This window comes from Dreissena polymorpha, chromosome 7 (genome assembly GCF_020536995.1).
Source record: "Dreissena polymorpha isolate Duluth1 chromosome 7, UMN_Dpol_1.0, whole genome shotgun sequence".
Classification (NCBI taxonomy): Eukaryota; Metazoa; Mollusca; class Bivalvia; order Myida; family Dreissenidae; genus Dreissena; species Dreissena polymorpha.
This window is the reverse complement of record NC_068361.1, coordinates 81,994,022-82,021,671: the sequence shown is the minus strand read 5'-3', so window position 1 is coordinate 82,021,671 and position 27,650 is coordinate 81,994,022. Positions and strand designations below refer to the sequence as shown.

The 27,650-nt window shown below is 33.7% G+C and overlaps 1 protein-coding gene across 1 annotated transcript; it reads left to right on the top strand.

Annotated features, from left to right (window-relative positions):
* Positions 1 to 204: 204 nt before the first annotated feature.
* On the top strand, positions 205 to 27,650 carry LOC127839875 (neurotrypsin-like). Its single transcript, XM_052368266.1, has 20 exons — positions 205 to 298; positions 517 to 735; positions 990 to 1,088; positions 1,599 to 1,688; positions 4,738 to 4,866; positions 5,163 to 5,301; positions 5,729 to 5,916; positions 9,724 to 9,871; positions 10,030 to 10,205; positions 14,560 to 14,688; positions 14,969 to 15,107; positions 15,536 to 15,726; positions 16,847 to 17,000; positions 17,160 to 17,335; positions 22,508 to 22,664; positions 23,019 to 23,200; positions 24,608 to 24,800; positions 25,016 to 25,131; positions 25,529 to 25,702; positions 27,248 to 27,650. Exons 1-20 carry the CDS (start codon positions 205 to 207, stop codon positions 27,541 to 27,543), a joined length of 3,189 nt encoding a protein of 1,062 aa, XP_052224226.1. The 3' UTR covers positions 27,544 to 27,650.

Below are 27,650 nucleotides of genomic sequence, written 5' to 3'. Positions count from 1 at the left end.
TATAGTTGAATGACAACGGTTTGAACAATGTTTAAAAGGTAAACTGAATAAAGCGGATGTGTGTTTTATTCCAAAGACCAATTGACACGGCCTGAATCGGCACCTAGCCCAAGCAAGTGTACATCGATCGCAAATGGGACAATAACAGATCGCGGTAAATCGTTAAAATGCAACCCAGACTACAAGCACGTGTTTAAGAACGGAATGGATTCCAGTCTGTATAATAGATACTCGTGCAAGTGCAATCAAACATCCGGTAAATTGCAGTGCTTGGGGATAGAAGTAGAATGCAAGCCAAGTATGTAATTTAATATTATTATGTTGTTGTTTTTTAATTAAATTAGCTTTGAAACCAATTGACAACACATGCGCACTCATTTCTAAAAGAACAACATCAAGTAAAATAAATCGACCAGTATAACAAATATGTATTGTGACTGAAAATACACATTGATTAAATAGAAAATAAGAAACTATTTTTGAATAAAGTCAACGCAATTCTTGATTTCGATTTAGTTGGCTGCAAGATACCAGCAAATGTGCAACAAGGAATGACACTGTTTGATCCGCTTGATGAACAACAAAAAATCTCAGCAGCTAACCGCTATGAAATACAGCACGGTCAATCTCTGACCTTTATTTGTGAACCATCTGCCATGTTTTACTTCGAGCCAAACAGAAGAATGTTCGAGTGTGATAAAGGCTCATGGGTTGCTAAACAACGCCCCGACGAGGGTATGTGGGATTTTGGAAACGAAGGGTTGTTCCCTGAATGCCGAAAAGGTATTGGACAGGCTTATATTAACAATTGCATATTTATATATTAAATTGATTTATACGCTATATATCTAACGACTACGTTAATATTCTATAATATTGAATACGGACGTGGACTGTATTTCAAAGCCTACGCTTTGTATGACGCTCACGCATTCCTAAAAATATACACATCGTTTCTCACGCAATGCTAGTTGATGACTTTTTTGCAGTTATATGTGAAGAACATTATTGCAAGTTTGGTGGTCACTGCATCCGGGATCATGAATGCATATGTCCGGAACAAACGAGAGGGGAGCAGTGTCAGATACGTAAGATTCGTAAACTTGTTTTATCAAAGATCAAAACTTCATAATTATGTAAGTTATGTCTTGTTTGTTATAAATGTAAATGTCAGAGTGTCCCTTAAATACGGAACATGTGAACATAAAAGGAAATCACTAAAACAGAACTACTGTTATCAACACTTTTAATGTAAATGTTGGTGCCTTACAAGTATTCATATTTACAAATCGAATGGTAACACACATTTGTCGAGTCTGATGGGTATGATTGTATGAAAATAAAATTAAAAATTCAACATTTATAACCATTGTTTAAGAAAAAAATAAACATATCATAAACTAGAGCACGATATTGGCAAACACTTGTCCCCAGTTTGTAACAATTTGTTAATGAACATAAAATATAAACATTTTTGCAAATGTATGTTCATTGCAACCTCGTGTTTATAATTGAGTAAATACGCTGATCAAAATGATGACTAAAAACCTATCTAATTTATAATTGATATAGTATCCATGTACAAGTCGTTCTTTCAGCCCTGTGCAGTCCCGAGTGTCAGAACGGAGGAACGTGTGTATCACCTGACAGATGTCAGTGCACTGAGGGATTTGGTGGAGCCCGCTGTGGTAATTGAACTAAAGCACGTGGGCATTTTAACCCTAAGTCCGTCGTTAAGTCCTGTTTTCTGTTTGTCTTTCTTACCTGTCTATTCACAAAAGTATTCTGAAATAGCTTATCTAGTTCTGAAGATACTAAGTATGGTCATTTACGTAAAGTCGAAACCCGAAAGCTCAAACTCGCTGGGACCGAAGAGCAATGTTATAGCTATCCAAAATTCGAGCCAAACGATTTTTTACATAATTCGTTAACTTACATAAGTCTTCAACAGATTTGCATCTCCGGTAGAAGTGTATTCGTACTGTTTAACATCCGTACCACTTTCTGCTCATGTATCAAAGGAAAAACACGCACTTTATATATTTACAAATATATATCGCACCCATTCATGACTTATACGACGTATTCGTTTGGGGGTTTTGTGCGGCTTTGTCTTCTTTATCTGACGATGCGGCAGTAGTTCACTCCACAATTTCGTTAAGACTCAACTAACGATTGAGTCGATGACATATCCTCCAAGGCCCGAACATCGTCAGTGTCCGAACATCGTCCTTCTTTCTAAGCTCGCGGTTTTATCACGTGATTTTGCGCACACACATTACGGTTTGTTGACATACGGTGAAACACAAATGCAAAAACGAAAAAATGCGTAAAATAGGTAATTCATGAATTTAAGCCCATTAAACACTCAGTAAATACCTATTTGGTACAATTCCATTAAGATGTAAACGGTTCATATCCATTTTGATTTGTAAAACACCGTGAGAAAATATCGTCTGTACATTGTGTAAACATGTCAATCGATGCCTTACAACTTCCAGTATGATAAAAGGCCAAACATAACCTTAAGATTGGTTTACGTCCTTTTAGTGAGAAACGAAGATCCTAAACTTGTGTCATGTTTTTTCTGTATCATGTTTTTTTATGAAAGTGACCTCTGCTGTGTATGTAAGCGACACCAGCCAATAGAGCTAGCCGAAGTGTGAGCTTGGTCTTTGTCAAATGGGTCCAATGAAATGGAATGAAAATGGGCACGCCCTGTAAACACTGGACACATTTAGGCTACTGTACTTCCCAAACAGTTATCGGAAAAGATATAAAATTTTACTGCACACACTGTAAGGAAGAATAAATCATTAACCCATATGTTTGGGGTTTTTGTTACGTGAAATTGATAATTTAAATCAATAAATACTTAACATTTTATAGAGTGGCCTGAACAACTTGTGGTAAGCTCCTTTGACTTTTTATTGGTCCGTTCAAGTCATGTGACGATGTTTGGACTCTGCAATTGGCGGACATTTTGATTCATATAAATGTGTTTGTAGACAGATTAAGAACATGTGTGCATGGATTTCGATGAAATAAACTTGAGATATGCATGCTAAGAAGGGATTTTCACACATGTATGTGTACTTTTGTTCAAATTGTCTTTATTTATACATGATATTACTTAACCTAATTCTGAGCGTACCGATGGTAGGGCCCGTGAGGATACTATACGTGATCAATCAACGATTGAATCAATGAAGAGTTTGCAACAGCTACTAAATCAATTATAGCGTGACCATTATCAAGCGCGCCTAATCGATCAAAATTGTATGCGAGTTCGAGCCAAACAATTAAAACCAGGAATGAAAATTGTGACCGGGACTGCGAACAGTTCCAGCCATCCGATAATTCGACCCTCGCGAGTTCGAGCGAAACGACTGAAATATATAAGAATATCAAGTAATAACAAATTGGTGCTTTAATGAGAATTCGAGCCAATCGAAAATTCTAGCCATCGGGTTTCATCATCATCATCATCATCATCATCATCATCATCATCATCATCATCATCATCATCATCATCATCATCATCATCATCATCATCATCATCATCATCATCATCATAATCCTCCTCCTCCTCCTCCTCCTCCTCCTCCTCCTCCTCATCATCATCATCATCATCATCATCATCATCATCATCATCATCATCATCACCACCATCATCATCATCACCACCATCCTCCTCCTCCTCCTCCTCCTCCTCCTGCTCCTCCTCCTCCTCATCATCATCATCATCACCACCACCATCATCATCATCATCATCATCATCATCATCATCAGTCCGCCATTTTTCCAGACACGCCGAATGCTTTTCAACGAGTTTCATTTGTTTTGTGTTAATAATAAACGGAAAAGAAATATGGTAACATGGTGTAAATGGGGTTTATGTAACTCAGACCGTCGGTATAAGAAAAGATAAGGAAGAGGAATATAATCTATACCGTTTTCAACGCGGAAAGTAGAATGACTGAAATCAAGAACATAAATTAATTTCAGAAACTGAAAATGTCATATAAGCAATATTAAATATGAATTATATTGTGTGAATATGTAAAATAATAGGGAATGTTGGTACCCATCTATACATCTGAACAAAAATATTTCGTTAATACTTGTGTAACTAGTATGGGTGATTACCAGTGTAGACGTGATAAGCTATTTTATAATACCACCATTACATATATTTACAGGTTAGATTTCGGTAAGCGCGCAAGCGTTTGATTGCGTAACGTACTGTGTTTAACTTACCGAAATACCGGTTATACATTTTAGCTGATGTTTTTTATTAACTTATATCTTTGCATTTGCACAAAAATTACATGACACAAAAAACTTTCACAAGTATCATACGGGTGGGTGGGGGTGCCGAAATGTCATAAAAAAATCTTCCGGAATATCGCGTTATCTATAGGCAATCTATAGGAAAATAAGCCACTTTGGTGTTAGCTTGTATAGGTTTTCTAACCGCTTAGCAACGTGATTAAGTGGAATGCGCGATCATCGTTCAGAAGAGATGTCTTTTAATTAAATCGTGGATCAATTCAATCAAAATTTATTTAATATATAAATTATGATTTATTTTATTTTCATATAAATGTTAAACGAAATTCGAGTTTTATAATAATTTCAAAATGAAAAATCTTCCATAATGTTTAAATTTTTAAGATCATAAAATAGGTTTTTTATGATAGAAAAAGAATGCGATAAAATTATGTTTGTTTGTAGCTTGCCGTTTGGAAGAGTTCCTTTGTGAAGATGGACAATGCGTTGATTCCAGTTCCGTATGTGATGGCACTTGCCATTGTACAGCAGGCTGCGCAGATGAGCGCCTTGACGGAGAAAATAACTGTACCTGTAATTATGCGTTATTTCGCTTCTTATATTTGTCAAGTGTTTCATTAAGTACTTTGATTAGATGACAATGTTTTCTTACTCAAGCACACCTGGAAGTTGGGAAATATAAAATATGTTAACACAGCCGTCTAAAAACTAATGTTTTCGCGTTCGCATTTTTGTGTTCAAACTGAAAGTACATGAATGAAAATACAAAAGTTTGTGTATGAAAAGTGCATATGATTAATCAATGATATATAGATAATACATTGGACGCGTTTCTTAGTGTGTTTTTGTGTATTTTCACCTTCTTTAAGCATGGCGTATCCGACTGGTTAATGGTTCACACTATTTTGGCCGGGTAGAGATCACCATTAATGGTCTCACCGGTTCAGTCTGCGATCATTATTTTGACAACAATGATGCAACGGTCGTGTGCCAGGAAGTTGGGTATAGGTAAATACTTTTTGTTGACATCTCAACGAACTTTCAATGCTATCATGTTTAAATTAATTAACATATTAATGTTATCACAATTGAAAATAAAAAAAATCAAAGCTATTTGCTTTTAATGTGCGCTAATGGTTGCTTCCGGATTACAATATTGAATGCATATAGATATTAAGTATCAGGAAAGATAAGTTCATGGCTATTGTTATAATGGCATGTTTATAGTCAAGTGTCATTGCTTCGGAAACTAAAATGTGATATTCATTTCAGTTTATAGATGTTGTTCTACTAATTGATTTGTAACTCTGATGGGCAGTACATACTAGAATATGACGACCAAACTTCTTTTAATTGTTTTACGACATAAGCATTAAGTTTAATAACGCATGCGATTTGATTAAAAAAACATCCTTATGTCATTGTTGTGGGACAGGTATGGACACGCCGTACTAAGAGGCAAGTATGGATATGGCTCTGGGCCGATCTGGTTAGATGACGTCAACTGTAACGGAGATGAAAACCTATTGTCCAGTTGTCGGCATGGAGGACTTGGAAAATCCAACTGCGATCATACCAACGACGCAGGCGTTATATGTATGAACAATATACCCACAGTTACTGGTTAGTATTAGTATTAGAGTTAACAACTGAGAATCACGCCGTATATAGAGGTGAGAATGCAAGTAAGCACATTACAATCGAACGACGACAATGGTCTAATTGTGTGCGTTGAGGAAAGTAAGAAAATGTGTCGTCTAAAAGCGAATTTCAGGTCATTTTGTAAGCTAAGCATAATTTGTTTTTTTAAAGAATTAACTATTTTATATTGATAAGAGCATTCCTTTTACCCTGTACTGTGCCATATTGTAAATGCAAGGGATACAACTCGACATTGTCGATTCGGACATGGCTTTGCAACCAAGAATTCAGTCTTAAAAAATGCATTTAAATACAAAGTAAAATATATATTTATTGATATGTATCATTTAAAGACAATACTTGATTTAATTTGGGCTTAAAGTAGTGTGTAGATAATAAGCATATTCTAGAACAATCTTTACTACTTCATTAACATTGTTAACATTAATTATTTTTTTACTATGCAATGGCTTTTTGATTGGCTGTTGACAATTATACCACCGTTAAAAGTTCCCGATGTTAATTATGTCATGCTTTTGGAAAATCAACCGCTGCTAGTGGTAGAAATAAAAACATACCTTTGAATGAACATTTTAACCAAAAAAATGGGAATGGTTACATGTATTGTTTTAAATATGGATATAAAAGCGATTGCTTATAAGTTTTACGTTCATATTCTGTTTGCAGCATGATGGATATTGTTGTTATTTTAACAGATTTCGCATGTCTTAATAACTTTTAGGCGGAATAGCAACAGAAAACCAAATTCGTCCCATAATACCGTTCGTTATAAAATACCAAATATAATCGACGGTTATTAACAAGTTGGCTGCCGACCTAAAAAGAACGCATTCCTTCCGGAATGTTTTCTAATATGCAAGCAATTAAGACTTATCTTTCGGAGCATAGCACAACACAAGAAGTGTTATACCAGTACCTTAAGTATTTCACGTTGTTTTGGTCAGTAACACATTGTGTTTTAAACCGAGGATGCGAACGCGTATCCAGATTAATTGGCATGCTGATGGTCACATTTTAATCACACTTTTTCTTCTATTTATTTATAATAAGATACATATGCCAAAATGTAGTTTGTTTTTACCTTGTTTGTGAATTTTTTTATAATTAAGAGTCGAAGAAAGTTGAGTTGTGTCCCTCGTATATTAACTTTATTATATCTTAGAGTCAAAGAAAGTCGAGTCTTATTCCTTGTATATGCATGGCATTATGGTTTAGAGTCAAAAACTGTTTAGTTGTTTCCATTGTATATGAAATTAATTATAGTTAAGAGTACACGAAAGTTTAGTTGTGTCCCTTCTATGTGAGTTTCTATTGTTTAGAGTCTATGAAAGTTGAGTTGTATCCCTTGTATATATTTTTTTTAGTTTACAATGAAAGTAAGTTGAGTTGTATCCATTGTACATGGAATTTATGATGGTTTAGAGTCGAAGTAAATTGAGTTTCATCCCTTGTATATGAAATTTATCCTATCTTAGAGAGAAAGTTGAGTTGGATCCCTTGTATATGAATTATATTACAGTTTAGAGTCGTAGAAGGTTGAGTAGTACTCCTTGTGTATGAATTTTAAAAATAGTTAAGGGTTGTTTAAAGTTTAGGTATAACAGTTTGAAGTCGAAAAAAATCCCTGTTTACACTTATTGATACTGAATTGTATGTAAACATTTGCAATACTCGTATGATTGATACGAACTCCACGACCACTACATATATTTAATTGTAATAGTAATCGAACAAAAGAAACACACACGATGTAACGCAGAAAATAATCCATCAATAATCTTATAATAAATCACAGGTGCATGGTGAACTACAGTTATTGTGATAAACAACACTTTTCATTTTTGGAGATGGAAATTGTCTTATCAACGTTTAAACAATGGTAGAGACTATTAGTAATACTCTTTGGGACATATCAAAAGTTGTAAACAAAATCATAACGTTCTCAATTGAAAAAGCGACATCATAGTACTTATGAACCTGTCGCATGCATTTTTTGTTTGGAAATCGTTGAATAAATCATGTATGTGTATTTCACAATTAAAATGCTTAACAAAACACTTAATTGACAACCTATAAAATATTTACCGACGATATGAAGGCTAGGATATTTTTTATGACAAGCATGGAGCTTGTGAAAATCACCTCAGTAGTGAATAATAAAAGCAATATTTTTTACCAGGTGGACACTCGTTATATTCAAAAGTCTTCCAAACCAATAATATACTTCCGTAATGTTGGGATAAGATTGATTAAAACTCAATAGTATTATTGCATTAGACGTTTTACCGTCGGTTTAACTAGGTTTTATTATATTCCGCATTTTTTCCCTTTTTTTGGACTTATATACCTGCGCGACACATACCGGTATTTCAATGTATAGATTTACCAATAGCCACGGTACATAGAAACTACAATAGTAAATATGTTACGTTTATTTCGTTTCAATAACAAAGCTGTATGGCATTTCAGTCTTCAGTGACTGTTAAAAGTAGTTCCAACTTTGTTATTTCAATAAAACGCGAACTTCATAGTTTAATAAGTTGTGTGTGTGCTGTTACATCTTCAAAACCAATCGCCTACAAGTGTTAATAATTCCTCCGATAGCTACGACTCATGACAACTAAATATTTTTTAAATAGTTGATTCACCTTTTTATATTTCCTGTCTGCATATGAATTCTCACTGACATCGTTTTAAAACGGTTTTAAACTGCTAGAGTGGAACATGTTTTGTCAATATTTCGGACCAAGATATGACTTTGTGATTAAGTTTTGGATAAGTGAAAGGTAAGGCTATCCATTAAATATGTTTATTGATATCCGATGCTTCGAAAGGACCGTTGCATGGTGATGATACAAGCCTTAAACCATTTTTTCCGTTTAATGAATTTCGATATGCTATAATAATACTAGCTGACGTTAAGAATCATTACTTTCCAGATTATGTTTTCGGATTTCATTTTTATCTACTTATTGTGTATATGATCGAATAGAAATGCAATTTATTAGGTTGCTGGGACCAGATTTTTCAGAATTATGCCCCTTTGTATATTATCCCTTTAAAGAATATATAGGCCCTTAAATTGTGAGCATTCAACTAACTGCTTTGTGGAGTTTGTCCAACATTTAATGTGACGTGAATGTATAGATACTCGTACACACTGGATTTTCGACTGGGCTTTGAACGAGGTTCGATTAGTCTGTATTGACTTTCATTATTCATTATAACTACATATTTAAACCATTTCAAAGTTCCAATATAAATGTATTGACCGTTCCAAGGAGTTGATCCAAGCTTTTTCTTGTGTATGTTTAGTGGTGTGTCGTGTGTATTACTCAATTATTTTATAGACAATAAGTCACTTGAAGAACATTAAATACTAGTGGATTGAATATGTTTATAGTATTGTCCTTTTTACTAAGTTCATCATGCAAGTACTAAACACATCTTAATGCATAAAACACCTATTTAGAAGGCTTAACAAATGCTGTAAATAAATTATGTAAATTATGAAGATTTTAAAAGATTTTTTGAGCTATATTGTAACCTTGTTGTTATTACAAATCGTATCAAGGCAAACGGGACGTAATAACACGCATTTAATATACATAGAATCTGAATTAGTACATTTACAAAAATCAATACAGTTAATGCACGTTGTGATGTCTTTCTGAACGGATACACAAACAATAATTAATCAAATTAATTATGGATCCATAGCTTTAATTCAAGTATTTATATCGTTACTGTCTTTATGTTCTATACAAGGCCCATCAGTTAGTGCTGAGTTGCTTGATGGACCCAATAAACATTCCGGACGTGTTGAATTGATCATTGGGAACCGTCGCGGTTCGGTATGTGATGATTCCTGGGACGACAAGGATGCATCAGTCATTTGTAGAATGCTTGGATACGGGTAAATATAACATAACAATGCAATGAACATACACGTAGTATTATATCCGTACCTCCAACATTCCATCAGTAAATCCATTTACATATGACTAGGTCAATACAATTTGTCATACATCACCGCCTTAAAAATTTGATTACCTGCAAATTAGTTTTTTACAGTGAAGGTAAAGTGCTGAGCAAAGCTTCCTTTGGTCAAGGCAATTCGAGTATCCTTTTGGATGACGTTGAATGTGACGGTAACGAAACATCTGTCATGTCGTGCCGCCATTCCGGTGTTGGAATTCATAACTGTAATCACACTAAGGATGCAGGAGTTATATGTAGCCCTAAAAATAGTGAGTAGTGACCAAGATATAGACATGAATAATCAATGCACTATTGTATACTAATTTGTTTTATAAAGATGTCTCTGCGATCGATAAAAATTCATATCGTACATATGTTATACGATTCAGTAACTACGACTCATGTGACGACTACACCTACACTTATGTTTTTGTTGGCACACTATCTGTGTACTAAAATATGTTATATTTCTGACCGTTGTAATAACAATATTAAGTTGTGTTATATAATGCTAGCATCCTTCTTGGCAGTACTGTTCATAATTAACGGTATTAAGGTGACGCGTTCCAAATGGATTTGTAAAATTAGGTTAAATGACCAAGGGCCACTAAGAAAATATAATGAATCAGAGATATTGCTCTACGGTTTGTGCACATGTACCGGTACATGCAGACTACTTGTAGTGGAATTTTAATCCCGACTGCGTGGTGTCGCGAGGGACGTACAAAGTTTCACCACTAAAGCCTTTTTGTTCAGTCGTGATTGAAGGAAATTTCAGTGGAATAATGTGTTTATTTAAAAAGAAACACAGTGTGTATGGTGTCTTCATTAGTTAGAGCTAATGACTTTTATCTCTACTAAGGCAATTTTTTCTTTACTCAGGAATTGTGCTAATTATTTGTGATATACATTTGGTTCTTCCCAGACAATGGATAGTGTATAGGTTGAGTACGTATTGGAAAACAGTTTCTATATAAAGTTTCCGATTATTTATAAACATCATCAGTTGGCACATCTCAACCTTTGTTTAAAAATTCGTTTGAACTTACCTATTTTTTGTCCAGGTTGATATCTATAGAAACAATCAAGTAAAAGTCCTTTAACTTAACAAATTCAATCCTTAGAACTAGTGGATATTTATATCCGACATAATTTACCAATACAGGATGAAATTAAGGAATAGAGAGACATACATGGTAGACTGTAAATAATGTGTCAAAGAAGATTAAATATCTTTATTTGATTGAATTTATGGTTGCATCATGATATATGCTTAAATTAGGGGAAAATTACCGATGTTCATTTAGTATTTTATCGCGTTTAAACGTATCATGGGACTACCAATTTTACCATTTTTATTTTATTATAAAAGTCCATGTTAGCTTTGACTAGACCATACCACCGACCGACCAAACAACCTAAGAAATGCTCAGATATATATATCTGCGCTTTAAAGGAGGCGCGTCATAATACTACGAGGGATATAGTGATTCTTTAAAAATGTTCTTCTATGTTCAACTATTATGCCTGTGCGAGTGTCTGGGTTTTGCATGAACAAGAAGTGTATTACCATTTCCCTACCTAAAACTAAAATAGTCCAAACTAGGCAATTTAATAGTGTCCATCAGTGTTGTATCTCGGGCCAGTTTCGGCGTATAAGTGGCTGGTAAATCTTCATAAAATTAATATGAATATAATCAATCTTAATTAGTCGATCTCATCTTGTCCATCTACGTTGTATTGCTGGCCGATTCCGGTGTATGATCGATACGCCATATTCTTACTTCGAACTCAATCTATAAGAATCTTTGCTTTAACGGATTAACGAAAACAGATGATCACTATAAATAACAATAAACACAATAAATCTATATATAATATCAGTTTCAAATAATATGATCGCGAGTATGATACGCCATACATTTTCTAAATAACTTTCAAAGTAATTGATTTACCATTTTTGTAGGACGTTCAGATTTCAAGTATATGGACGAGCTTCACTTTTGCAATATGAACGATTAGCACAACTCAATACTATATCTATGAATACAAAATGAAACTCGCGATGTGCAGTACTAATGATGTTACAACGGTCAGACGCATTCAAATTTAGACTTGTGTTCTTTCAATAAGATGGTGCGGCATAAACTGCTGATAAACCGTGTCTAATACATTATTAGATCATGATAACACACAGCTACTTTGCAGAATATGCATAGTCGGCTTCTTATTTTAATATAAGACGTGACAATTACGTTATCAACATGGTATCTTGCAAATTAATGCAGTAATTGAGGGATTGCTGTCTCGAAAAATAATGACACTGACTTCATGAAATTCGGTTACAATAAAGAAACATTTAAGTTTAGTATGCGGTAAAATTAAAGTTATTTTAAAACAAAAATTTAATATTTTTTTTATGAGATTTTTTTTAAATAGTAATTTGACTTGTACCATTATATTTTATTATTGACATATCTCTGTAAATAAACACGTTCTACTTCAAGTATGACGAGTAATGCATTTTAAGAAGTTTTAAGCATCCATTATGTAATGTTTGCTTCATTAACGTCAATGAATATTAGTTCCACTCTTTTGAATGCACTTAGGTAATGCACTTCCTTTGGTGTCAAATGTCAAGTCACATTAGTAAAAATAGAGAACAAACGTATTTGTATATGATAACTCAAAAAGTACATTAAAAACAATAATTAAACTAGATTCTGTTATACGCATTGGACAATATATTTCTAGTATTCCGTCTGTCAATCCTTTCCGCGGTTCATATATTAATATGTCTGTCTTAAATAACGATATATTTTTAACATGGATATATTTTTTATCTAAGTGATAACATGATTTTGAATAACCCATTAATGCTTTAGACTGCTAATGTTGATGATAATATCACATCGCTGTTTATAAAACTAGAATTGCACTACATATTCCAAAACCTCAGAAAGTACATAAGATGTTATCAGGAAAGTGGTATTTTCATGAAAAAATCTGACTGCACTTGTATGGCCATGCGTCTCAACCTAACATAATATTGCAATACACCTTTTCATTTATAGCATAAATTCTTATGTTTAATGAATTGTCGAAGTATAACCCCATGAACAGTAAAAGTTTAGTGGAGTTCGAAAACTCTGTTGTTAGAGAAAATGTTTTTTATTGATATGGATGCGATATGCTACGTGAACTTTCACCTTGGCCCTCTTATATTAAAGGGCATACAACATATGTTTAAATAACATGTTTGACCCCAGTTGCCAGATGTTTGTTTATGACGTTGTTCTATTTTGAAATATGACATCGGGATTCGATGTGTCTATTGATGCATCTGAACTTTGAATACTTAGTCTGTAATTGATTTAGAATATTGAAGTTGTTTTGTAGTGTCTCTGAAAATGGATTTCCAGAAAACCAAGAGGTTAAATTGCAAATCCTTGACTTTAACTAAGTTATGGTTATCGTAGTGAAATTCTTAGAGGGTGAGAACGACTGTAACACATACTTTGTACATATTTAAAAAAAACACGAATCACGACATATCGACAGTGTTTTACACTTTGCTCGATTGTTGTTTTTGTTTTTGTTTTTATTTCGCGCAAAATTTATTGGTTTCGCAAATATTTAATTATGTGAAGCATTGGACATCTCCAAATGCAGCAGGCTTTTTGAATGCTAAAGGTTCTGCGAGTCAATAAACCATATCTGAATCCATGTAGAGTTACCACACTATTACATAACTGCTTACTTCCCATTAACAGGCGAATGGTTTGATTGATTCCTTGATATCGTCGTTTTTCATTTCCCAAATTGCTATACCTTATGAAACAATTCAACATGTGTTGAGAACAAGAAGGTTTGCCACGGTATAGAAGACTGTCAAGACAAGAGAGGCGAGCGCGAATGTGATAACAGTAACTAACTTCATGAATCACATGTTTGACGGGTCGATTTGTTTTATTAAAACACAAAACAGTTATTTTGAGAATAGTTTAACATTTTAAATAAAGGAATAATGCCACTTCTGAAACATTATCAGAAATTATCTTTATTGTACGTAAGTCTGTTACTAACGGCGAGTTAAAACAGGAATAACGTTCAAATGCAAAGATTTTGGAAAGGGGAAACCAGTTCAATAATATTTTAACGGGAAATATTCTTTTATTACAGCCGCATTTATTCAATGAGAAACAGTAAAATATATGCTTAATTAGTGCATGTTGGATTGAGATTAACTGTTTAATGTCATTGGCAGTACATATTTATTTTATTTTCTCATCAAGATTTTCTATCTAAGAGTGAAATTTGCTCGTTAATGACAATTTAATGAATTCTGGATCAATTCAATTAGAATTTCTATGAGATATAAATTATGATTTGTGCTATTTTATTTCATTTTGTTTTTCGAAATTGGCAGATAAATAATTAATAAATTATGAAAAAGATAACTTTTGCATAAGACCTGTCATTGAGGGAAATGTCTTCCGTTGCATAATGGGTTTAAAATGACAAATCTCCTATAATGTTATTATATGGCAAAACCGTGTTAGGGAATTTTAAGTGTATATTAAAAGAAAAAAATCATTAAGTAAAATTATGTTTGTTTTGTAGCTTTCAGTTTGGAAGAGCTCACTTGCAGAGAAAGACAGTGCCTCCCGTATACCAGTTATGTATGTGGTGGTTTCCGATGCAATTGTACAGGTTGCGAACGTGCGGGCCTTTTAGAAGATATCGGCACCTGTAATTATGTTTTATGTTGTTACATATATTTTCTAAGTGTTATGGTACGCACATTGATCTTTAAATAATTGTATATCTTGCTCATGCAGTAGCTCCCTAGTATCAGGGAATTATGATTTCTGTAAACACTTCCGATATAATAATTGTTGTTTGCGTTTGCATTATTGTGTTTACACTACAAGTACATACTGAATTTTTTTATATGAAACGTTAACACGCTTAATCCATGTCATGCACGCGTTTCTTAGTGTGTGTTTTGTGTATTTTCATCTTCCTTGAGCGGGGAGTATCCGACTGGTGAATGGTTCACACTTCTTTGGCCGGGTAGAGATCACCATTAATGGTCTAACCGGCTCTGTCTGCGACCACTCGATAGACAACAATCGTGCAACGGTCGTGTGCCGGGCACTAGGATTTAGGTTAATATTTTTTTAGACAAATTCACGACCCTTGAATGCTTATATGATTATGTTTTGTCAAATGTTTGTAACAAAAACCAAAAACCCAATTCAAAGTTAATTCTATTAACCTGTAATGTGAGCGTATGGTTTCTTCCGGACAGCAACATGTAATTCAAATGGTTAACAAGAACTAAGAGCTAATGATATAGTTAATGGTTTAATGTCATGTCTTTAGTAAAAATGTATTGATTCGAAATTAAAATGTTATATTTATGTCATTGTATAGAGTGTTTAAATGGTCGTTCATTTCTTGTTGATGTTCAATTTGCAACTCTAATTGACAATACTGACCAGGATATGACGACATCCTTAATAAGTTTAATAATACATGCATTTTACGGTTTATTTGCACTTATAAACATCCTTATAATTTGTTCGGGGTAAAGATTTGGACATGCCATACAAAGGAGCCATTATGGCTACGGCGGTGGCCCAATCTGGTTTGCTACCGCATGTACCGGAGATGAGTTCTTGTTGTCCAGGTGTCGGGTACCTTTAAAGTCAGACTGCGATCACAACAACGTCGCAGGCGTCATATGTATGAACACTTTGCCCAAAGTGCCTAATATTGTTGCTGGTTAGTATACATGTTAACACATTAGAATCATGTCGTGTATAGAGTAGAGTACTTAATTGTAATGAGGAAAATCGTCACTACTTAATAAATTTTGTTAACATGTCAGACATTTTCTCACTTTGCTATGGATTGTTTGAGCGTATGTTGACCATTCCGGTAACGTAAACAATTTCCGGCGGTTTTTTGCTCATTCATTTGAAAACATATAACCTCTGATTTTGGCTGCAACCACTATTGCAGAAAAAGACCCCTTTTTCTTTCTCCAAAGCTGATACAAAACTTTAAATTGTGTTATTTCTACTCCTCCTTGACTGCTTGGCAGATTGCGCTATAATCTTTCACAGCTGAAGATTATTTATGTGAATGTGCTCGTAAATAACTGAATTTAGCTGCAGCAATTTCCAATGGTGGCATACTTATGTCACCCCTTTCAAGTAATTATTTTATGCATTTACTTTATGGAAGCACTTCTATTTATCTGTCGAATTCATTTGTCTTTGACCTTAAATGTGTCGTATGTATCTATCTTTGTGACACAACTTTTTTCTTAATAATTTTGGACTACATAGTAACGGGAAATAAGGACTGTTTATTACTTTATTACTTATATATAACTTTGGTTTTCAAAAATATTATCTGTACATGTCAAGCATATTAAATTTTATTGATGGAATATATTGTTACTAATTTTTTTCTGAGACACTTCCCATAATTTTCAATATTCCTCAATTTATCATGCATGTACTAAACGAACATTCATGCCGAAAATCAGTTCACAATACACCCTTACAAAAGCTTTACCTCAATTTGTCGATTATGTACATTTTAAAAGATTACTTGAGCTAGGTTTTTCCTTGTTACCATAAAAATATTATCTTGGCGAAAGAGACTTCATAGCACGCATTTAATATACAAAAAGTAAATATCTAACTAAACGAATAATCAAGGTTCTAAACTTTATCAAAGTATCATAATTTTGTAGCAATGTATAGTATTCACAACATAATACTCTTCAAGCATCATACATTACTGCGGTTTCAAATATGACAGACGATTTACACAGGAATCCTGGCATCAATTCATATATTTATATCGTTAATAATGCTATCCGTTTCTATAGAAGGCCGAACAGCTATTGTTGAGTTGGTTGATGGACCCAATAAACATTCTGGACGTGTGGAAATATTCGTTGGGAACCGTCGCGGTACGGTATGTGATGATTCATGGGACGATACAGATGCATCTGTAATTTGCAGAATGCTTGGATACTACGGGTAAATATAATATAACGATTCAATTCACATACACGTAGTATAATATCCATCTCTCCATTATTTCATCAGTCCATCCATCTACCCATTTATAGCTCCTTATAATAAAACATACATTACCGCTCTTATAAATTTGGATATAACTATAACGACTTTTTACAGTGGTGGGCATGCGCAGATCAAAGCTCACTTTGGTCAAGGAAGTTCGGACATCCTATTAGATGACGTTCAATGTGATGGTAGCGAAACATCTGTCATGTCGTGCCGCCATTCTGGTGTTGGAATTCATAACTGTGATCACACTGAGGATGCAGGAGTTATATGTAGCCCTAAAAATAGTGAGTAGTGACCATAATTTAGACATGAATAATCAATGTACAATTGTATACTAATTTGCATTATATAGGTATCTCTGCGAAGGTCTTAAAGGGATACGTTCTAAATAGATTTATTAAATAAGGTAAATGACCGAGGACCATTAAGAAAATATAGTGATTAAGGGATATTGGTAAACAGTTCTTGCATGTGTACCGGTACGTGCAGACAACATTTTTATATGTTAATCCCGGTCATGTGGTGTCGCGATTGATGTACTAAGTTTCACCACTAAAACCCTCTATTCAGCTGTGATTGAAGGGCGTAAACAAACTTACTTGTTTGACATATCGTGTTTAATAAAAAACTAGATTTCTTAAAGAAATAAATTGCATACGGTGTCTTAACTAGTTAGAGTTATTGACATACATCTCTACCCAGGATGTACACAAATTATATATGATATTAACTTGGTGCTTAAAAGACAGTGGATAGTGTATAGGTTGAGTCCGTTTTGGCGATCTCCTTCTAGGTAAAATTTTCGATCAGTTTAAAAACATCAGTTGGCACATCTCAACTTTTATTTAAATTTCATTTTAACGTTTTCTTATTCTATTGAAGTGGTTAATTATCAAAACAATTGAGTCAAAGCTACCATTTAAAAACCATTTGATATATAAATATATGATTAATTCCATATTTCAATTGCGTTGCACAAAACAGCAATCCGAGTACCTAAAATATAAAAAAAAACGTATTTTGTAAATTTGTTTTCTTTTAAACATTAATGTGGCGCGGTAGAATTTCTGCCATTTAGTCACACTAAAGCAGGAACATATATCTGAAGACAATTGAATGGTGAATTGAAATTATTCAATGACTGATTAAGTTTCATAATGAATTAAAGAAACATATTTAGTACTAATCATACAGTTTTCAATGCAGTGATTAATACAAAAAATCCCGATATATAAAGCACAGCTTCTTGTTATTTTTACTATGATCACTTATTTAATTATCGAGTAAAGCCAATGTCTATTGGCGGAAAATGTACCTGTTTACCCAAATAACGAACATGTAACGGTTCAGGGACTTCTCACATTCATCTGCCTGGTTTTATGACCTGTACCAGGTTGTATAGCGCATGTGTGATGCGTCGACGGATTAATGAAAATAGATAAAAATGTTAGTGTCCGAAATTTGGGGTAATTAATTAACGGGAAAATCTGGTTTTTTGAAAAATTGGATTAAAAAAATACGTATTTTTGCTCAAAAACAGAGTTTCCGAACACTTAGAGCGTCCGAAAACTTAGAGTAATTATAATAATAAATTACCCAGCCCTTTTCCAACTTAAAGATATGATATATATGTCATTGCTAATCCACATGAAATTTATGAACTTACTAATTAACCTGAAATCGGAATGTAGACGTCCAGAGTTAGCCTGAAATGTATACCATTATCATCAACTTGAAACTAACCTATCGATTAGATCATTTTTTGACTGCAAATATTTGGTTCATGTATCTAAGATGAAATGTTTAAGGCTACTGTCTAGTAAATTTCGTTAATGGTTTCCATTATTCGAGTGCATTTCTATTATTATTCTTGTTATGTTTTATTGTTTCTTTTATTATTATTTTTCTCTCACTAGCTCTATAGCAAATCCTTTGGCATTTATTTAAAAGAAATCTTTCTCTTAGTCTACTGATATCACGCATTTTTCTGAAAGTACACTGCGCAGAGATGACATATTGACATATATAAAACATTAATTATTGACATTTAATAAGTGTGTAGAAATACTACTCTTATGTACTGTGTGACTGTGCGGCGTTATAACCGTTTATACCGCTTGAAAGATGTGCACGATAATGATTCGTCGGTGGTTCACATTTGTATACGGCCTATGTTTCTGAAGTCCACAACGGCAACACATAGATGTTTATAGTGACAACTTAAAAATATCTTTGCAGCCACAAGGACCAGGTTTAAGTTCTAAGTATGTAACATCGTATAATGGTCCTCTATTTTTTTTGGTTCAAACCATGACCTTCTGGACGAAACTGGTCAGGCCCCGGGAATCAATATTTGTCTGTTTGACATCATAAGTGGTTTATTCTAAAGACGGGCCTGTAGTCAATACTGGTAACGACATAAGGATGTCTGGAATAATGTTAACATACATAATAACTATTTTTTTCTTTAATGCCCTTAGATGTCAAAATTTGCGTATTAGTTCGATTAGTAAAATACTATAGTAAAATAATAATACCATTATTTGTAAATAAATGTTTTATATATATATGTGTGTACTAAAAATATAAACCATGTCACAAATATAAAAATACAATGAAAGCACAAAAAGGAAGTAAATCCTTTTTTCCATTGTAGTCCTTAATAAATTTAATGTAGTTGACCTAGAAACAACAACTTATTAAACCTTTATGAGCAAAATTGAATGCTAAATTAATCTCAAATAGTAGCAAGCAGATGGGTTTTGACGGTGTACTTGAAATTGGGGAGGATCTTAGCCTGTATTATTTGTTGTGGCATTTCATTTCAGAGAGAACAACCTTGATATGAAAATGACTGCTTACCAAAACCTTTAACCTTGGGCAAACAAAATCTTCCAGTGTCTGTGAATGAATCACTGGAAGCACCAACTGACACTCTTAACCTAGTGGGATAGTTATGAACTTAACTAAGTAGAATGAACTGCTCATTTAGGTAACCTGGTGTTCTACCACTGTAGATTTTGAACACATGGCACAACATGATTTGATCAAATCATTTAGAGACTGGTAACCAGTTTAGCTTGACAAAATGACATTTGATCTATATGAGCCCTTGCCTCAAGATCCAACATAAACCTGATCATTCTGTTCTGAGTGACCTGTAATTTATCGCTAAGTTCGTGAGTCAAGCTGTTATACCAAATTGAACAACCATAATCAAAATGACACTGGATGAGGGATGTGACCAATAACATTTTAGAGTGGGGGTTAAGGAACTTACTCTTTCTGTACAAAAACTTCAACCTAGCATAAGCTTTCTTGATAGTTGACCTAGGCATTGAAGCGAAAGATAGACTTTGATCAAGAGTGGCCCCAAGATACGTAACAGAATCCTTATCTTCAATAAGTTTACCATTGCATACAACATTAAGATTTGGTCCAGACTTTAACCTTGCTTTGGAACTAAACAAAACATACTCAGTCTTACCCAAATGCAAAGATAGCTTATTACAAATTAACCATTCACTTAGAACATTCATTTTGGAGCTCAAAACTGATTCAAGTTCAGACCTATCCTTACCAGAGACCAAAATACCAGAATCATCTGCATACAGTTACAACTTATTCTTTACTGCACCAGACATGCCATTTACGTAGATAATAAACAACAACGGTCCTATAATAGAACTATGGGGAGCAATACATGTTAATTTTGCTCGAGCAGATTGACTACCACAGACACCACCCAATTGATGCCGATCCGATAATATGAAGTGAACCACTGAACAGTAACATTTGAGAGACCCAACGCCTTCAACTTCATCAATAAAATGCCATGATCAACAGTATCAAAGGCTTATTACAAATCCAGCAAAAATATACCAACAAGATTACCTTTATCCATTTGGAACCTAATGTAATCTGGAAGATGAATAAGACATGTTTCAGTAGAGAAACATTTTCTGAAGCCAGCCTGGAAATCATACAGGAGATTATTTGACGACAGATATTCTTCAACCTTATCAAAGATAACCTTTAACAATGCTTTGGATATAACACTAAAAACTGAAACTGGGCGATAATTACCAACCTCCGTCTTGTCATTTTTCTTAAATAATGGGACCACTCGAGCTGACTTCAGGTCATCCGGTACAGAACCGTGGATGATGGACAAATTAATTATGTGGGTAAGTGGGGCTGAACTCATTAGGGCAGGATCTTTCAGAAAACGAGAGGGGATACCGTCTAACCCAGTAGCTTTATCTGAACTAAGAGAATTCAAATATAAACAATCTTACTTCAGAGACAAGGGAAAAACTAAAATTATCAGCTTTGACACCTTTAGAAGAATACAAGTTAAAAACAAAACTACTACCAAACATATTTTGACATTTTGAAAGTTGTTTAACTATCTTGGTAGCAACGGTAGTGTAAAAAGTATTGAACTCTTCAGCAACTTTACATTTATCAAAACAAATTTCATCATCTATCTTTAAACCAATATTCCTTTCTGCCTGACCCTTTTAGATGGAAGACCTATAAGCAATGGCTTATCTTAAAGCACTATTGAGCTAAACAAACTAGGGAACTGGGGTTGGTTACTTTTATTGGAGCAAATAAACTAGAAACTATCAGGATTTGGTCATTTCCAATAATCCCAAAGTTGGACTCATTATTTATATTTTGTAAAAAAACAACACAAAAACATACCAAGAATATCTCGCAACTAGGTTGCCAGGTCTTCCACATAAACCTGAAACATGCAAAGATAATAGAGAAGACCACACAAAACTTAACATTACAAAGTGATAAAACCGAGATAACCGCCTTGAACCAGTTAGTTAAAACATCAGTTTTAATTATAAATGTGACAGCATGCCGAAATTGCCTCTTAGCACAGAAGTTCTCACAAAAGACCCTTTTGTAATTAAAAAATTAATATAATACAAACCAAACATCGAACAAAAGAAAAAATCAACTCAAAGTTATTACATATTAAGTTTTAATCTTTTACTAACTTTAAGTGATATTAAAGCAGATATGCAAATGTTTTTCTTAACACAAACATTTTATTTATGTTATGTTTCTCAAGAATGAGCATGGCTTGTAATAATTATATAAATAACTCAAATGAAGCATCTGTTTTCATCCATTGACGCGTTTTAATTGTATTCTGAAGTTTCTTTCTAAAGTTGTAGTACTATGGTAGTTTTGTCGAAAGACACGTGTAATTCATACATGTTCAAAAGCGGATAATCTATTTCTTAAGGATATATTAGCGTAACAGGGAAGTTGTCTTGCGAATAAAACAAACGTATGCAAAATTCCATTCAATTATGTTACTTTTTTTTATTAAGCATTGATTTAAGATTCACCTTGTAAAAGAATTCCGAAATTGGCATGACTTATTGAAATATAAGCTGTATCCAATCAACGTGTGTGCCTTCTTGTTTTAGTAAATGAATTTACAGAGCTGAGAGTAGAGTTAGTGAATGGACCTGACAACCGATCTGGACGTGTTGAAATTGTTATCGGTATTAACCGAGGTACTGTGTGTGACGATGAATGGGACGACAATGATGCCAAAGTTATTTGCAAAATGCTCGGATATGAGTGAGTTAAATATATGAATTGAACACTGAAAACTTATTAATGTAATAAAGTCATGTTTTTACTTTCGATTATTAATACAGTTTTGAAATAACCGTTGTTTGTTGTGAACATAAAAAACATGCTATCATATGTAGTTTCCGAAGTTATATATACAAACGTTTTGAAATACAAAAGAACTTTATATGAAATCTTTTGGGTCAACTATTACTATAATATCTGTAGATAAATTGCTGGTAATGTTTAATAATTTATATATTGAATCGATCGGTTCATGCACGAGTACATCCACTTTTTGGGTTGTGTTAGGTATTTCAGTTATGAAAAAAATATATAAATACAGACACTTGTTTCCAGTGGTGGGAAAGCTCTAGGTGAAGCCCACTTTGGTCAAGGCAGTTCTAGTATTTTTCTGGATGATGTACTATGTGACGGAACCGAATCATCCATCACGGCATGCCGACATTCTGGCCTTGGGATTCATGACTGTAAGCACGATGAGGATGCATCGGTTAGATGCAGCCCTAAGATAGAATGTGGTGAGTAGTTACCAAACCATAGCAAGGAAGAATCATCGTTAAATATTATTCTCTTACGTATATGTATATGGTGAAGATGCTGAAGTTATATGCATCCCAAAGAAAGCCACTATAGAATGTTATGAGCCACAACCACGCTTTTCGCTTAACCGATATACTTGTTATATAATTTCAGCTAGCATTATGGCACAAGCATTGTTTTTAAAGAAAGCATCGACAATTCGGGCCTGGAATCTTTTGTCCTTACTGAGATGACATTTCATACTTTTCAGACTGCTTAAAAATGTATAAAGACACTCTTAATCAGTATTTGTATATGTAGTGCTACAAACATTGACTCTACAGCACGTTATCAAAAGTTAAACATGGATAATCTTTAAAAAGTAGATTGTATTAACGTAAATAATTCCAGATATATTTTTAAATAATTAATTCACAATTTATTCAAATTTGAATGTGCCCTTTAACGGTAGGAACTTAATCAACAACAACAACAACAACAACATAACCTTTATTAAGCTCAAATTACAAATATAGTGACACATGAGTATACAGTGACAATGCATCTTTTACAAAGAGTTATTAACAGTTGTGACATGGTGTTAAACTTTACATAGAAAAAAGAAAAGAGAAGTGCAGATGAAAAAAGATATGAGACATACATTTGAATTAAGTGAGGGAATGATGATGTTGACCTGAGAAATAAACATTTTTTTCCTTTGGCCTGAATAACCTGTTTGTTTACATGGATAACTGATACAGACTATAGTTATGGTTTTTCTTTGGTTCTATTTAAAACCCGGTGAATTTGATTGGTTAATTTATTTTTGTCTGCAGCGCTTCGCTGATCTGTGTGTAAACCCTGGAATTAGGTCAGAAATGTGCGTTTTGTTTGTGTTTTCACTGTTTCCTCTTTAGAATAATCGTGGAGAGTTTTTCATTTATAGATTGCATATTAACTAAACTTTCAAAAGTGATGTATAGATTTACATTTTGTAGACCGAAATTGTCTGTTAATGTAATTCTACTTGGGATTAATTGGTGTGTTTAAATGAAGTAATGATCAAATGTGAAGTGACCCATTCACGTGACATTGACCGATGTTGTGTCAGGCCAGATTTACCATGCCCATGTTTGTCCTGTGTCAGTGTCCATGTGATTCGTAAGTAAAGGACTTAATCAGGAGAGTGTTATACTTCCAAGTAAAGAGTATTCATATGAATACCTTCAGCCATTAGTATATATTTACTTACTTAAAAATTAAGACAGCAACGCACAGTAACACTGTCAGATATTTTAAATGCTTTACCAATGGAAATCTAGGTCAAATGTCCTACCGGTCAGCTGCGACAAATAAACACAGTTCAGTTCCGTTTGTGTATAGATAAAGATACAGTGTTGTTTAAGGTCGACGACCCCTGAAACATTATTCAAGAAAGAGACGGAATTCGTATGAACGGATTGTTGGGCTTCCTGAAAGACTCGAGGCAACAAGGGGCTTCTACCCATGGCAAGTTGGAGTTCGAATTGAAACTTCAAACATTTGTGGCGGGACAATTTTGAACGACCGTTGGATACTTAGTGCCGCACACTGTTTTCAGTAGGTTTGCATTTGTATTCATGAGTATGTGTTTGCATCGTTGACAATTAGCGATATCAGTTTGATCAAATATGACATCATCGAAATATTCTTTCAACTTGTAAGAACAGCAGAGTGTCTTCATGTAAGATATCAAGTTTAATATAACCATGTCTTGTTCATCTATATGTATTCGCTCAAGAATATTCATAAATTAACAAACATAATACTTTCAGTAACAAAACAACATCTACAATTAGGGTTTATACTGGTGACCACGATCTTATGAAATCTGACCCGTTTGAACAACAGTTCGAGTTGGAGCAACTTATTGAACATCCTAATTTTGCATGTGAGTATGGTGTTTCTAACAAAAATATGAATTGCACAAGTCAATAATAACTTCATTTGTATGTAATTAAGCTAAATGATACATCAACATACAATTAATCATTAAGTGAAAACGTTTTTCGGAGTATTTTTATTGGAATTTTTAAGGGTTAAGGGTTTGCAGCCACATGCTTTTGTATACCAATACAAATATACATATGATTGGATTTTGTCCATTATTAAAGAGAACATAAAAGTGGCAGACGCATTAATGTAGGCCAATAATCGATTTAAGCATGTCGAATGTTTTCTTTTTCAGTAATGTTTATTTTATTTTTTTAATTTCGAAGTCCACATTTATTCATTCGGATGTTCAATTGAATGGGTTGTTTCTCTGTTACTTTTTTATTTATATGCAGCTGTTCGAAATGGTTACGACATAGCTCTGATGAAAGTGAAACTCAAAAAAGGATCTGGTATCAAGTTTAATGAAGAAGTACAGCCAGCATGTCTGCCAGATGCTGGCATGCATTACGAAACTGGAAAGATGTGCCACATCTCTGGATGGGGAAAAACGTCATTGAATGCTACAGGTACACGCTGCAATATAATTTTAGTGTTCGTATAGAAATGGACGAATGTGTTGTGTCTAGGCTCTTTACTTAAAGTACATCAATTACAACAAAACAACAACATTATGATGACGTTGGCCGTTGACGTTGACGTACCGCACACATATTAATGTTTCTGAACAATAATATTATGATAAATTATATGAGCGAACGTGGTTAATTATGATTGTGATAAAAACGTTTTGAGTAAACTGTCAGATGTAAAGTTCTTTTATGCGAACAGGAGTACACAATTTAAACAAAAATGCATGTTGAGCATCATGAATGTATCACCTGAGATTCAGATATCTTTATGGAGGAGGCTGTTTAAACGTATGTTAAGAGTTTATATGATAAGTGTATGTTTATATAGTGTTTTAATACATCGATAACCCATTTCAAAATAAGGGTATCGGAAAAACTTTCGAAGGCATGTATTAATAGATATTGAGTAATTTAATTTATGTTTTGAAATAAGAATATGTCGTGCCAGCCAAAATAGCTCTAAATATTATAATGTTTACTTATTTGTATACACTTTCACTTTTTCTATTTCATAATAATAAACATAAACATGTTTAATGTATCGGTAATAGTTAACCGTATTTTTGACTTGCCTACATAAGCCACAGCACACACATTATTTCGATTAAATCTAAAAAAAGCTTTTAATTTATATAAACGCAGAAGAGTTTGCACTATTTTCTCATCTATAAATTGCACTGTGAACTTTCGTGATGTCTTTGTTTAAGTCTAAGTGTAGTTGGTGTGTGGGTGGGGGCAAATGGTAAATCAAGCCAATGGAGGTTTATATCCATTGTATTGAAGACGTCGACCAATATAGTCAATGACGGAAAAGACCTTAACGAAACAATGACAATATTTTACAAACAGAACAAAACAATCAATGTTTCGAAATATGAATGAAATAAACATCACAATAATTAAAATTAAATCACACAATGCAATGCAATAATAAACAATGTTCAATAAATGACAACTATTCGACAACTCACCAGGTTGGAATAAAACACGAGGATGAACTTGTGTCCACTACACGGTCTTGGCAAATGCCAGCGTGGTCAGTAATTTCATAATGAAATCAAAAGTTAAATTTGAATGACCAATGAAAATCTTGCATCTGATCAATTCATTAGTATGATTGGACATAGCAACTATTGCATCAGCCTGCATTGGTGAACGAACACTATGGAGAGGATAGAATTTTCACAATTTCTATAGTTTTTTCACGCTTGAATCGGCTCAATAATTGCACCGCTGTTTCTGTTATTTATTTACATATGTTATTATTTATTCGGATAGTGTCGTTGTTCTTGACTATGCACGCTATTTATATGTAGCACTTATAAAATGGTTCATTCACAATAATCAGTTCTGAGCACGTAATTAAGTATGAATTTTTCAACATGCGTTATATGGAAAATCTTAAGAATAGAATAACAAATATTGATATAAAATAATATTCCAATATATATGCATACAAATGTAACAATATTGAATCTATAGGTTATCCAACTGTACTTCGTGCAGCCGAGGTTCCTTTAGTTGATGATGTTGACTGCAAAAGGCAATATACCACCTTTACTCAGAACATGGTTTGTGCCGGTTATATGGATGGAGGCATCGATACCTGTTACGGAGACTCAGGTGGACCTCTGGTGTGCAGTGTTGATGGCCTTTATTACGTGATGGGCGTAACATCCTTTGGGCGAAAATGTGGTTTAAAAGACTACCCTGGTGTTTATGCAAAGGTAGCGCCTTTTCAGTCCTGGATTGAGACCACGATTGCGTCGTATCCATAAAGAAAATACGCCTTCTACAAATATGTTGTACACCATAAGTACTCTTTAAAGACAAAATAATCATATTGTCACGCATATGAATGAATTGAATGAACTATCAAATCAAA